The sequence below is a fragment of the Drosophila mojavensis genome, unplaced genomic scaffold (genome assembly GCF_018153725.1).
Source record: "Drosophila mojavensis isolate 15081-1352.22 unplaced genomic scaffold, ASM1815372v1 contig_80, whole genome shotgun sequence".
Taxonomy (NCBI): Eukaryota; Metazoa; Arthropoda; class Insecta; order Diptera; family Drosophilidae; genus Drosophila; species Drosophila mojavensis.
The window spans coordinates 15,540,696-15,555,161 of NW_025318906.1; the positions used below are offsets into that span (position 1 = coordinate 15,540,696).

The following is a 14,466-nucleotide window of genomic DNA, read 5'->3' on the forward strand; positions in this document are numbered from 1 at the left end:
TTCTATTCTATTTTATTTCATATTTATTTTCTATTTCTATTTTCTATTTTTAGGGTTTTAGTGAGGTCAAAAATGCAATCTTATTATTATTAATTTTTTATTTTTTTATTTTTATTTCTTTTACTTAAATAACTGAAGTGTGTGTTTTTTTTTTTTTTAGAAATAAAGTTATTTTTTTTTATTAATACTTTTTATTTTATTTATTTATTTTATTTTTTTTTTCATTTTTATGTTTTATTTTTATTTATTTATTTTTCAAAATATTTTTTATGTTTGTTAAAAATTCAATAAAACTCCATTTTTCATTTAATAGTAATATTCTAGCATACTAGAAACAAATTTGTTGTTATTCATAAACTCAGTTTATTTCGTTTGACTTTTAGTTCAATTTGATGCAATTTCAATTTTTAATTCAATTTCAATTTAGTTTGACAATCAATTAAGCTTTCTGACTAGACTAAAGTTTCTCTTCTGTTTTTACAAATAGTTAACAAATTCAATGAGCATCAAATCTTGAGCTAAGCCATAATTTTAAAGGCTGAGCCAAGCATACAACGAATGCTCCTTTTTAAACTATCGTAGAGAAGTCTTAGTAAGAATAATTGATACAAGTGAGACACTCAAAAACCTCTAATTATATTGCAAGAATCATCTACAGAGGAAAATCCAAACACTATTATCCTAATCATCATATATAAGCCCTTTCAATTACCATTAGTTATGGCCATTGGCTCAAATGTTTATAAAACTCTTTAAGTCCTCAAATTCCCTTTATATAAAATTGAAAATTTTTTCCTGTTTTTAATAACTTATTGCCCCCACAAAATTCAATTTTATCTCTTATACCTTTCACTTGAATACCCTCTAGATAAAGCTTAACTAAACAAGGTGAAATTAAACATGAAAACAAAATTGAAAACAAAAAATTCCAAATATATTTATGAAATATTTTTAAAAATATTCCCTCACTCTAATCCAACTGCAAATGCATCGCTGCAGTGCCCAAAAAATAAGTTACAGAGATTTACCCACAACAATAATGAAACGAGAGAAAGAAAAACCAACAAAAAATAGAGAGTAGAACACATATTTTAGATGTACGTCAGAATTAAATGTAAGAAATTGAAAATAAAATACAAAAATAATAAAAACGAAAGAAAAACGTAAATAAACGCAATTGGGGGGAAAAAGGAGAGATCAGAGCGAAGTGAAGGTAAATGTGTAATTGAAACGGGAATTCGGGAAGCAAAGCAGTTGGCAGCACCGCCGGATGGGCCCAGTGATGATGCGACCCTGGTCGGCAGCTGTCAAAGAGGCGAGGACGAGAAGAGAAGTAAACAAAAGCTCAAAAAGGCAAGCAAATGCGAGCAAACGCGAAGAAAACGAACCCACAGCGATTTATATGTCAGCTGGCCCAAACCGAAACCGCTCGTCAGGGGGCAGGCACTACTGTCAAATAGAAAGGGACCGGGTCCGATTCTGAAAAACAGACGCAGATAGCGACGCGCATGAAAAAGCAAATTCGTTGAAATTTATAAACGCGATAATCGAATCAACTACACACACACAAAAAAAAAGCAAAAAAGCAAAAGAGAAAAAGAGAGAAAAAAAAAGCCGTAAAATCAGAGCCACAACTTTGAATTCCAATTGATTTCTAGCCAAGATCCTCATCCAAGAACTTTATTCTTCATGGAGCGCACCGCAGTGCCACGGGGCAAACGACCCAGAGTTCAGGTCTCCATGGACGACAAGGAGCGCGCCATCGCACGCATACGCAATGGCGAGACGAAGGCGGGCATCTCACGCGAGCTGGGCGTGCCGGAGTCGACGGTGCGCGGGTGGGTGAAGCGAGCCGATCAGCGCATGGCGCGCGAGGCGAACGAAGGTAAGACAGAGAGAGAGAGAGAGAGAGTGAGAGAGAGATATATATCCTATATACCCCATTTTCCCATATATATATATTTGGCTAGGCTCTGCCACTCCGTCGCCGCCCTTGATGATGACGCACTCCCTGAAGCTGCCCGCCAAGCGGGACTCCAATGGGCAGCCGCGCACCCGCTCCGCGGCGCCCATGAATGTGGCCGTGCCGCTGCCCATGCAGCTCTTCCAGCAGGCAGCCAACAGCCAGCTGCAGCTGAACGGCTGGCTGCACATCTTCAATGCGGGCATTCTCAACTTTACGCTGATTGCCACCGCCGCCTATTTGAGGGCGCGCGTGCGCGGCACCACGGATCGCCAGTCGCTCTGGCAGATCATCTGCGAGTATGTGGACGAGGCGGGGCGCAATGTGGCCGCCAATGGGGGGCAGTATGTGGCAGCAGGAGCAGCAGGAGGAGCAGCAGCAATGCCAGCAGCAGCAGCAGCAGCAGCAACAACAACAACAACAGCTGCAACAGACTCATTCAGTCGTAAGCCTAGCCCATCGCCGGCCATGGGACGCAGTGGCGGCTTTGTGGTGCCACGACTGCACATCACGGCCGAGGATGACGAGGATGCCGAGCTGGAGCCGAGTCCATGACAACCGCATCGATTCGATTTATGTACATGTGTATGCAAATAAAGCGCCCCTCAATGGGATTATGTTGTTTAAAGCAAATAATTGCATTTTAATTAGCAGCGAAATAAGTGCGATAATTGGCTCCCAGATCTGAGTCCAGTTACGCCCGACCCCCCCTACTACTTCTCCCTCTCCCTCTCCCTCTCCCTCTCTCTCACTCTGATTCTCTCTCAATCCGAATCTGATGCGGCTGACTTTATTAACCATATTATTATTTCATTTCATTGCATGTCATGCAAATTTCCAATTGAAATTGTTGTCGTAGTTGTTGTTGTTGTTGTTGTTGTTTTTGTTGTATATTTCCATTGTTGTTATCCTGTCGTGTTCTGCTGCACTCGCCCTCACCTCTCTCACGCTCACCCTCACTCTCTCTCTCTCTCTCTGTCTCCGGTCAGAGTCACGTAATTAAGCGGTTTTATTTGCGGCTTTGCCACACATTAATTGCGTATGTTAAATGTAAAATTTATTTAGTACGCCAACAAAAAATTAAAAGAATTCACAATATATAAATATATATTTTTTTATATATTTTCAGTTTTTTTTTTTATTCATTCACATTTGCATTTTTAGTTGCGGCAGTTCGCTTGACTGCGGATTAAACATGAATTCGTTTTAGTTTTTATCAAAGTTTTATTGGATTCTTTTTTTCATTTCTTTTTGTTCTCTTGCACAATTAAATATGAGCGAAAAAAATGGAAAGTATTTCAGTGTCAGAATATATTAATTTTATAGAATTCATATGCCATTATTATGTGTAATTAATTGAGCCTGTCGGCAGCTCTAGCAAATCGATTTATAAACAGTTTAGAGCATGCAACTGACTTTACAGTCAAATATGGAAATATGCCAATGCTCGAAAATCGAATTTGCGAATTTATGATAATGTATAGGACTATAAATTCGTATTCCTATTCCTTAATAGAGGTTTGAGTAATTGCTCAATAATTTACAAATAGAGAGTCTCTACTCAACTAGAGACTTTATTATATATATTTATTATATATATATAATATATAGATATAGATATACAGAAGTTACTTAAGTTATTTTCAATATTTTTTGGACTGTAAATATGGATAAGGGATAAGAATAAGGCTGGATAAGGATAAGATTTTCTTATTTCTAATAAGTAACTTTCAAATAGTTTTTCCGAGAGGTGCTATAAAAGATCAGCAAGCACAATCAGTAAAGATTTACATAAAAATAGAATAGAGTAGAATCCCGATAATTTGAAAGTGCAAGAGGTAATTTTTGTTTTTCGATTTACACAGAATTTCTTTCAAGGCGATAGATTTTTTTTGATTTATCGCGAATTTCGATTTAGCGGGTTACAAATTATCGAGACTCGACTGTATTTTATTGTATTTATATAGACAGAAATTGAATGCATTAAATGAATATATAGTCTTTGTGAAACATAAAGCTCTTCATATCGAAACTTTGTTCTAGAACAATATCTATAGAGTAGACAACTACTGCTCTGCTTTATATCAGACTTTAAACTGTTGCCTTATGCTCAGCTGTCTAAAAATCTAGTGCTAACTAAACTTTATGCGGCTTAGTAGTATCAGAAGGCAACTCTCTCTATGAGCAGAGTCCAATTACTTTGAGGCATATGCAGGCTACATAAAGTGAAACACCTAATTGAAGGCTAATCAGAGGCGAGCGTTTCGCTCGCTTTTTACCTTTTTTGGGCAAGCCAAACGAGAGAGAGAGAGAGAAAGGGAGAGAGGAAGCTAAGCCAACTAAGCCAATATCCAGTGGGCAATGTAGCACGCAGCGATTATCCGGCAGTTCATCGAAAAATATTACTTCCTTAACACGAAACTTTTTCCATTTTCATTTTCCACGCCGGACCATAAAAAATATGGAAAAAGGGCGGCCCAAGAAAATGGCGGCTGCTGCTGCTGCAGGCGCCGTGTCTAACTATGTAACATGTATGTATGTATGTGTGTGTGTGTGTGTGTGTGTAGGGGATTTGGTTTGTTTTGCGGATTTCTGGCGATTTTCGGAATCTTTTTTTTCCTTTTTTTTTGGTTGCTGCGTGTGGAGCAAGTTGAAGTCGTAGGCCTATCAAAGTTGATTATCGTGAAATATTTTGCAGGCATGAATTGAGCTGGAGATTTGTGCGGCCTGTGGCCTGTACCTGATTTAGCGCCTAAGCCGCAGGGATTTGCGACCCAGATTGGCCACGCCGCAGCAGCAGCAGCAGCAGCAGGAGCAGCAGCAGCAGCAGCAGGAGCAACATTGATTAACTTGATGAAAAAGTGCAGCAGAGCAAACGCATAAACGAATTTTGGCATGTGAGCTGGAGCTGCCTCCACATGGCCAAGTCATAAAGGTGTGCGCAGCGCTTTTAATGGCCTGCAATAGAAACTGCAACTGAAGCTGGGCGCAAGGCAACGAGCATCAGTCCAAGCAGAATGGACGCAATTCCAATTGGAATTGCGGTTGGCAGCTGCACAGGCAGCCCATACGCCACCCTACCACGCCCACCTGGCCGTGCTGGAAGTCATAAATCAAATACGTTTAATTAAACTTTTCCACGTGCCGTCCGAAGGGCACGAGGCGGGCGAAGCGGACGAAGGGGGGCGTGGCAAACTTTTGCGCGCCAACTAAGTAAAAATGCAATTAGAAGTGGCATTGGACACGTTGCCAGCGACGTGCATAATGTTTGCAGTTCCAGCCGCGAATTGTGAATCGTTAACAGACTGAGAGAGAGAGAGACAGAGAGAGAGAGAGAGAGAGCGCTCAAAAGTATGCTATAATTTGTGAACAGTGCACCACAAAATTAAACTAATCGAACGGAGAGCCATCTGTTGTCTGTTTTATCAACACTCGAAATTCGATCATGGAAAATCAACAGCTGAACGAGGTTAGTAAACAAACAGTTAATATTGCACTCTATGTCTGGTTAATGAAATGCTCTGAAAAGCTTTCGATTTGCTGCTCCTGATGTGATGAAATTAACTAATGCGCTATGCTGCATTAGGGAATAGGAGTAAAAATATATATTAACTTGAATATGAACATATTCTTAAAATATAAAATAAACAGCAAAAATCTGCAATACATATATATTTAAAAAATTATATTTAATATATAAATTTGGTTAGTTATGTTAAATATAAATATATAAAAAACAAAAAAAATATATAAAAAACAAAATGTGCTTCCTTTCTATCTTTTAATCTATTTTTCTATTATTTATTTTATCTTTTCTACTTTTATAATATAAATTATGAGTTTACGTTACAAATTTAGTTTGCAAATATTTTGTTTATTTTTTATATTTTTGTAAATTTTTTTTTATGTTATGATTTAGTTCAATAATTATTTTAAGTTTAAGCAACAATTTGCTTTTTATACCCTGAACCCATTGAAAATGGGAAATCAGGGTATAATGGTTTTGTGAAAAGTATGTAACAGGCAGAAGGAATCATCGCAGACCCCATAAAGTATATATATTCTTGATCAGGACGACGAGCTGAGTCGATATAGCCCTGTCCGTCTGTCCGTCCGTCCGTCCGTCCGTCCGTATGAGCAAAAGGATCTCAGAAGTTATAAGAGCTAGAGAGCTGAAATTTGGCATGCATACTCGTGTATATCATAGGCAGTACGAGTTTGCTTTATTTTTTCGATAACTCATCCGATAACTTTTTTATCGAGAATAATCGAAAAATCGACATTGTTTTTTCAGCCTAATTTGAACACTTTTCAACCAGGAGACTTCAAATTTGCGTTGAAAAGGTAATTTTTCTATTAACCTATTTTAAATTTCAATGAATGATTACATGATTTATTTGCTTTTGAAGTTGATAACTAATATATTATTATTAAAGTAAGATGCTATAGTGAGACACTAAATATATAAATAAATTTTTTTATGTAAATTATATTATATAGTTTATTAGCTTATTAGCTTTATTAGCCTTGAATATTTTACATAAAAAGAGTCCAAAATTGATTTAAGAGCAGAACACATAAGGCAATTTTTTTATAAAAAATATTTACCACAAATAAAATATTTATAAATATTTAGACATTCGAGATATTTATACCAATTGAAAAGTTAATCAATTGTTAAGTAAAATAACCAAAAAAAAATAAACTTAATATTCAAAATGCAAAAGTATTTTATATTGTTTATAATAAATTCAGTTCAAAACCCTTAAAGTACAGCTTCACAAAAAATCAACGAATGCAAATATGTATCAAGTAACCGAAAAGTAAGTATAGAAAATAGCAGCTAGTTGGTTCATGAACAATTTCTTGGCAGAACTCAAAAATTTGGTAAAGAAACAAGTGCTAACTATGCTCGCTCGCTCGGGCCAGCAAAGTGTGAGAATGTCCAAAAACTATGGCGAAACTTGTTAAAACTAAATAAATAAAGAAGCCGAGCCACAAATACACTAACAGCGGCTGTAAATCATAGGGCAAAACATTTTGCCACCTTTAAACTAAAAACTGAGCGAACTGGGAGCCGTCGTGCTAAAAATGGGAGTGGGAGAGGCGGGTAGGCGGAGAGTCCTCTGGCTGCTGGGTTGAGTCATTGCAAAGGAAATCACGCAATAAACTAGGGGCGAAAACAAAACTTTAACTACTTTTTCCGTTAGCCGCGAAACTCAACTGGAAAAACTTTTCGAAACAATACAATTTATATTTATGCGATGTCGACGAGGACGTAAAGGACGATGAGGACGACGAGGACAACGATGAGGACGAGTCGACGGTGACCCAGAAAAACGAAATGGCAAAGAAAATGCTGGACAGCATTCAGCACTCGCCCGTGCCAATGCAGAAGAGTTTATTTAAGTGTTGAAAACCACTTGACCCACTTTCTTGTGGTGTTGATAGCGGCCAGAGAAACTTCTTCATGTCAATTTAAAAGGCTCGTTGAGCAAAACTTCCACATGCAGGCCGACCAGAGAGCGAGAGACCACAATAAATTAACTGCATTAAAGCAGAATCGACATTCCGTTTCCAGAGAGGCCGAGACAAGCAGTCGAACCTAAGGCTGTTAGCATTTTTCCATAATTTCGATTCAGCTAATGGCAGACAAAATGCTGGCCCCAGGGCTACATTAGCAGCTGCCCAGGCAGCACACTTGATTGGCGTCGCAGCTGGAGCGAGGAGCATCCCAAAGGATGTTCAACTATGCCAGCTCCTAATTAGTTTTGAGAAGAAATCTTATTGGACTCCGATTGGGCTGGCAGCATGTCATAAGCGAAACTTTCCAATCAATACAATTTACTCACATGAGCTGCAGGCTGAAGCTGAGGCTGAGGCAGATGAACAATGAGTCGAGGTGAGGTGATTGGAAAAGCACTGAGCACAAGTTACCCTAAAGAAAATGCTGTGTTGAAATGAGAGATAGAAAATGTGAACTATGTAAATATCTGAATAATATATGTATATATTTTATTGAAAATAAATTACAATAAATATAATAATAGATTCAGAATCAGTTAAACATCTCTTAGACAAGTTTCCTCATTCAATTTATCAAGCAAATCTTCACTTGTTCTACGCCTATTGTTCATCCAGCTCTAACCCCTTTAACAAAACAGGGTATTAGCACAAAGTTGATGGCAACAAATGGCTGGCGGATATTGTGGATAGACCCCACAGAGAGGCAGACAGAAAGATAGACAGACAGGGCGCATAATGACCCAAAATCCTATCAATCCAAATGAAAATTCCCCAGTCGTGCGGATAATTGGAATTAATACAAAAAGCAGCTGAGATATTTTGCTATCGAGCTGTGCGAGGGGGGGGGGGGTGGGTCGAGGCTAATGATAGGGTTAGCTACAGAGACAGGCGTAGTTGTAGCTGTCATATGTAATATGATAGCTGGAGATATGGACCACCACATCCGCACATCCGCACATCCGCCGCCTGTTATTGAATTGCCTTGGACAACAACTGGCACAGAGTCCAGATTGAGTTGACACTGCGCCTGATATTCGATTCAATTAGCCAGCAAACAAATTAAAAACCAAAATGTGTTGAGCTTGTTGAGGCAGTTGAAAGAGAGAGATAGATAGAGACGTGAAGAGAGGGAAACGAGCTTGGCAAATTACTGTTAAAGTGATTGAAAGACAGAAAATCTACAAATATTTCAATATCAATTTTTTTAATGCATTTGTTTATTGTTTAGTATAAGACAGATTGCAAATAATAATAGAAATAAAAAAAAAAAACTTTATATTTTATAGTTTCCATTTGTTTGGAATGTTTTCTTTAAAATATGTGAGCGAAATGAACAATGCAGGCTGAAGCACTAAAGAAAATGCCACACTTTATTATTAAAATTATTATTAAAAAAATTATTAAAATTTAAAATTAAATAAACTAAATTATATAAACAATTTCACAAATATAAAAAAAATTGCATTTATTTATTTAATATATTATTTATTTCCATCTATTAAACGTTAAGTTTAAATAAATTAAATTACATAAAAAAATTCATAAGTATAAAAAAATTGGTTGATTTAATATTATGAATATATTATTTATTTCTATCTATTAAACATTAAAATAAATTAAATTACATAAACAAATTCATAATATTTTATGTAAATTGTATTTATTAATTGTTAATATTAAATAAATCTCATTTTTCCTGTTTATTAATATTTTTCTTTTATGTATTCCATTATCCATTATATATACCATATATGTCCATTGCTGGTTCCCTCTGTATAGCACGCCCTTCACTTCAAATTCTCATTTTAAATTGATGGCATACCCAAGTTTTCCGTCACATTCCCCACCTTTAATCACAGACAATTACCTTTGATGGCAATGACAGCGCGCGTTTGATTAATACAATTTAATATTTAATAACTTTATGCAGATGAGCGCGCCATTAGGCAATATTGTAAAGCAATATAAGCAATTGTGAAATATCGACTATTCATAAATATGGGCAGTGTATATAGGCGCATATATTGTATATTTTTCAATATGTCTGTTAATTATATAGAAAGCAATGAGTCCATAATGCAGAGATATAATATAAGAGATATACTTGTGCATCTATTAAAATAAATGGAAATGGAAATGGAAATGGAAATGGAAAGAACTTCTACTTTATCAAGAACTTTCACAATTTCTGTAAACTTAAATTCTTTAATTTTTATTGAACTATATTAAAGTTAGCAGCAGAAAATGTTACACCTAAATACGTTCATATGCATATATATGTAGGCTATATAGTATATACATATATATATATATATATATATATATATATATATTTTTTTTTTTTTTTTATTGTTTTTCTTTAAATTAACTATATGTTGGTCAATATTCTTATAAATAAATTAATCATTTTTTTTTTTTTTTTTTCATTTTATAGGAAAGCACTCAGCGCATATCTTTGATCTATTATCAACCTTGTGTGTGGGGGATATTTTTACATTCAACAACAAATAGAGTTAACATACAAATTCGAGGAATTTTCCCTGCATTTCAAAAGAAAAGGGTTTGCCTCCAACTCATTTTACTCCAGCCTATACAGCTCATGTCAATCAGGGAATGATTTAATCCTAATCAATCATTCAATATGTCAATCAATATGTATCAATCAATCACCTTGACACGTGAACAGTGAGTACAGTGAATGCACACGCATAACGGAATTCGGTGTAAACTTGTCACGCAAGATCAGATTATCAGCCGCAATGCCTTGGAGCTCACTTAGCTAATTAATTTTGCCTGAAAAGGCGAGAGGGGTGGGGGGCAGCCGCAGGTCTGTCAACTGTTTTGGTAGTCAATTAGTATTAGCCGCGAGTCGCAGCATGTTGCATCGTCGGCTGCGCCTGCTGTTCTACATCGGCTACAGTCAGATGCTCATCTACGGGCTGCTGCCGTCGACGTTGCAGAGCAGCCTAGGCCGGGTGAGCGTGAGCCGAGTGTCCGCCGGATATCTGATCTATAGTGTGTGCCCGGCCCTGTTCGTGTTGGCCGAGACGCCGTTCATGATGGCCAGCGGCCTCTTGGGCAGCTATATGCGTCACAACGTTGTCCTGCAGTGGTCCCAGCTGCTGATGACGTCTTTTCGCATTGTCGCCTTGCTCAGCTGCTATGGCACCGTTTGGCTGCAGCGCCGCCGGCTGATGCAGCTCTACGCCGACCTACTGCAACGCTGGCACGCCCACTGGCCGACCCTGTGCCGAGTGAATGGTGCCAAGTCCCTGGAGCGCCTGCAACTGGAGTTGGCTGGCCAAATGCTACGGATGCTGTGCGTCAATTACTCCATGGTCATCCTCTCGCTCATCATGCAATTCCGCCTGCACGCGCGCACCAATCTGTTGTTTTTCCTCTTTCGCATTGCCACGATGCTAATGCTATCGGCTCAGCGAGTGAGCTTCATAACTCTGCTGCTCCTGCTCATTCACCAGTTCCGAGCCGTGCAGCTGGCACTGCATTCGCTCAGCCGCTCGCGCTGCTCCCAGGCAGAGCTGAGCCGAGTGGCCCGCATACACAGCGAGTGGCTGCTGCTGGCCAGACGCGTCTTCAGCATCTACGATCTGGCCAATGCCAGCATCTTTCTGAACATGTTCGCCGTGAACGTGAGCATCTTCTATCATGCCATTCAGTTCGGCAACAAGACCATCAAGTCCAACTACGTGGGCATCCTCATTGGCGACGCACTGGTCAGCCTCAACATATTGAATTCAGTTCTGCTCATGAATCTGCTGGATGATGCACTGAGGGCCTGCAACGACTCGGCTCTGCTGCTGCTTCAATTCAACGATCTGCGTCGACTGAGCGCAGAGTCACACAAGGAGGTTTGCTTTCATATCCATTCCAGATCAAGTTAATATTTGACTATATTTCATTTAATTGCAGCTGGAGCTCTTTGGCCATCGTCTGCGCAACAATCGCCTGGTCTATCGCATATGCAGCTGCGTGATCCTGGATAAGCCCGCCTGCCTGAGCTACATGGCCGCTGTGCTGACCCATGTCATCCTGCTAATGCAGTTCGATCTGAAGCGTCGCCATGAGCAGGGATTGAAATATGAAAGCTTCTTCAAAAAGGAAAATTAGATACAGTATGAAATAAGCTAAAGAAAATTATATATCAATATAGCAAATCAGAAGAAGTGACATACTAAATTTTGTATTCCATATATCAAATATTCAAAGGGGTAACAGAGATAATCACTGTTCAAACAAAATCAACTCAATATATTAATTTTCTATCATTTTTATTTATTTATACATTTTATTTATTTATCAATTTAATTTTACTGTCAATTTTTATATATTTAATTATAAACTTGCATATATACAATATTTATAAATAAGTCAAATACAATCAAAACTAAAAAAAATAAGTTAAATCTCCATCCCAAACTTAATTTTTCAATATCAAACAAAAGTTAAGTTACCATCCCAAACTTAGTTTTTCACATTAAAGTTTATTTCACTTAAAATATAAAAAAGGAGTATATTTAAAAATAAAATACACTTAAAAACCCTAGCATTTAACCCATTTCCATTGCACTCAAATACTGGGAAATGATGAGGAGCAAACAATTGTTTTTAGTGTCGCAAGGCTTTTAGTTGACACTTCACAAAGAGCTTTTGGCCATTATAAACACGCATTAAAAGCTCTGCACAACTATTACGGGCCCGAAGCTTTTAAATAGCTTTTAAATGTAAATGTGAATGGGAATGGGAATGGATTGCTTCAATAATAGTTCTTGTATGCCAACTGCCACAGAATCAGCACATTCATGCCTATGGAGGCGTTCATCGAGTTCCAAAATCCTCGATTCATATCGAATAGACCCATAATTTGTAGATTTCGCACTTTTCTCGGTTGCGGCTGCAGTCGGCGATTTAAATAGATCATAGCGAATTCTAGCTGTAAAATGGAGTGGAATTGTTGAATATATATATACAATTATATTATATTATAAAATTATTAATATATTATAAAATTAATTTTTATTTTTATTTAATTATATTTATATATATTTAATTATATATAAATTTATTTTGAAAACTCAAATTGATTATATTATAAATTAATATTTAAAACATTTTTTTTACTAAATATTGATGTTAGACATATGTATATAACTAAATATATGTTTAAGGCATTACAAATTTAAAACAGTCATAAATCATTTTAGAGAGTCCAGGCAGGCAGGTATTGGAATTATGTAGATGGGTAATATGGGTAATATGATATGACAATGTATCAGTCGATTATAAAATAGAGAGATTATAAAATATGTTTATAGTAATAGTAGTAGCAGATTATAAAACAGAGTCTAATATATTTATAGTAATTTATACCGAGAAAGAAAATACAGATATTCATTTTAAGCAATTCTATATTCTATTGCATATATCTGCCAATGGAATCGTGGCTCAATGGAATCGTGCCTAAAATCTCTCCCTCTTCCTTCAACTCATTCTCTTCCCTGCATTGAAACGAAAGGCAATGGAACAGACTTCCACTTTATACAGCTCAGGCTCTCTCGATGGCACACAGCCTGGTTGATGCCTTGAGAGAGCATTCAAAGCTCCATTACTCTATTATATTATTGGCCTATTACTCAATTACTCCATTCCTCTATCTCTCCATCATACACATATAGACATTCGCTTACTTACCTGATGCAGCATAGCCACACATTGTGTGTCGCTCCTATAGTCCACATGCATAGCTTTCAGAGCGAGCCACAGTTGCTGCAGTCGGACGGACAAATGTTTCCACTTCACTTGATTTGCGCCAAATATGGAGAAGGTTAGCAGGATGTCAAAGTGAAATGATAGGCAGACCACAGAGTAGAAATAGCAACGCCATGGACTAATGAACTCCGCATCGGCAATGAGCACAACCAAGTTGAAGAACAGCGAAATCTCAGTCAAATAGTTGGTGAAGACGTTGAGCAGGAGTAGAGCCTGAAAGATTTTCAGCAGCTCGACGAGCAGCTTGTCCAGCTGCCGGCAGCTGTGCCAGAGTCGATGCCAGGCAGCCAAGAGCTGCCGCTGATAGACAGCGCGATGTCGGCCACGAGACGGCGGCAGCCAGCGCAGATCTCGAGTCAGCTCCAATGCCTCCTGCGACATGCACTCGAGCAGTCGATTGCTGGTGCCCACCACGCAGTAGGCCAAGCTGTCTGTGCAGCTGGCCAGCAGGTCCATCAGCAGCACGGCCACCGAGAGGCCGATGTAGATAGGCGGCAGGCCAGTCACGACCTCATCATCGTCTACGCCGCACATCAGCGCGCTGCCGGGGCCAAACAGCTGATTGAGCAGCACCACGAAGCGCGTATTGCTCAGCAGCAGCTTCCAGAGGTGACGTCGCCAATAGCTATAGTTCGCATGGTACTGCGTGAAGCGCTCCAGCAGCCGCATGTAGCCATTGCAGACGCGTCTGATGCGCTGCCGTCGCAGCCAAACGCTGCCCAGCACCACGAACAGCGAGCACGACTTGGTCAGAGAGACGCAGCTGTAGGCCATGGACAACATGTCCATGCCCTGGCAGCTGTAGTAGCTGTTCACCATGAGCACAAAGCAGACGGGCGTCAGCACCACATAGACCACATTCAGGAGCAGCCAGTAGCCCAGCATTAGACCCTGATCCAGCTCGAAACGCTTACGCTCCGCCACATAGCGCAGATTGCACAAGCCAATGGCTCGACATATGGACACAAAAACCGACAGCAGCTCCATTCTGCACAAAGTTTCAGCTGGGACTGAGTGGATGGCGAATGTCTGTCACAGAGTCCTTTTTTAAATGACTTGGTAAAAGCCCCTCTGGGAATGCGATAATCACGGCATTTCCACTGGATATTTCTATTAAAAACAGGTGATTATATATGAACTGAGCAGAGCTCTGGAAGCTCAAATAAAATAAATATTATTCTGATAAATTT

At 38.5% G+C, this 14,466-nt stretch overlaps 3 protein-coding genes across 3 annotated transcripts; 2 read left to right on the forward strand and 1 right to left on the reverse strand.

Annotated features, from left to right (window-relative positions):
• Positions 1-277: 277 nt before the first annotated feature.
• LOC6580086 lies at positions 278-2,596 on the forward strand. The gene is made up of 2 exons (XM_002005920.4): positions 278-1,885; positions 1,971-2,596. Exons 1-2 carry the CDS (start codon positions 1,690-1,692, stop codon positions 2,516-2,518), a joined length of 744 nt encoding a protein of 247 aa, XP_002005956.1. The 5' UTR covers positions 278-1,689; the 3' UTR covers positions 2,519-2,596.
• A 7,769-nt stretch (positions 2,597-10,365) lies between these two features.
• LOC6580088 (putative gustatory receptor 58b) lies at positions 10,366-11,617 on the forward strand. Its single transcript, XM_002005922.1, has 2 exons — positions 10,366-11,358; positions 11,420-11,617. The coding sequence occupies exons 1-2, from the start codon at positions 10,366-10,368 to the stop codon at positions 11,615-11,617; spliced, it is 1,191 nt and encodes a 396-aa protein (XP_002005958.1).
• Positions 11,618-11,964: 347 nt separating this feature from the next.
• Positions 11,965-14,413, reverse strand: LOC6580089 (putative gustatory receptor 58c). Its single transcript, XM_002005923.3, has 2 exons — positions 13,199-14,413; positions 11,965-12,440 (listed from the first exon to the last, which is right to left on the reverse strand). The coding sequence occupies exons 1-2, from the start codon at positions 14,261-14,263 to the stop codon at positions 12,264-12,266; spliced, it is 1,242 nt and encodes a 413-aa protein (XP_002005959.1). The 5' UTR covers positions 14,264-14,413; the 3' UTR covers positions 11,965-12,263.
• Between the last annotated feature and the right edge of the window lie 53 nt (positions 14,414-14,466).

What these genes read in the sequence shown, in the direction of transcription:
- LOC6580088 (XM_002005922.1), top strand. Translation starts at nt 10,366, where the DNA reads ATGTTGCATCGTCGGCTGCGCCTGCTGTTCTACATCGGCTACAGTCAG. An exon ending in GCGCAGAGTCACACAAGGAG is followed by an intron (nt 11,359 to 11,419) that starts GTTTGCTTTCAT and finishes ATTTAATTGCAG; the next exon opens with CTGGAGCTCTTTGGCCATCG.
- LOC6580089 (XM_002005923.3), bottom strand. Translation starts at nt 14,263, where the DNA reads ATGGAGCTGCTGTCGGTTTTTGTGTCCATATGTCGAGCCATTGGCTTG. An exon ending in GTGTGGCTATGCTGCATCAG is followed by an intron (nt 12,441 to 13,198) that starts GTAAGTAAGCGA and finishes TCCATTTTACAG; the next exon opens with CTAGAATTCGCTATGATCTA.
- LOC6580086 (XM_002005920.4), top strand. Translation starts at nt 1,690, where the DNA reads ATGGAGCGCACCGCAGTGCCACGGGGCAAACGACCCAGAGTTCAGGTC. An exon ending in GGCGCGCGAGGCGAACGAAG is followed by an intron (nt 1,886 to 1,970) that starts GTAAGACAGAGA and finishes ATATTTGGCTAG; the next exon opens with GCTCTGCCACTCCGTCGCCG.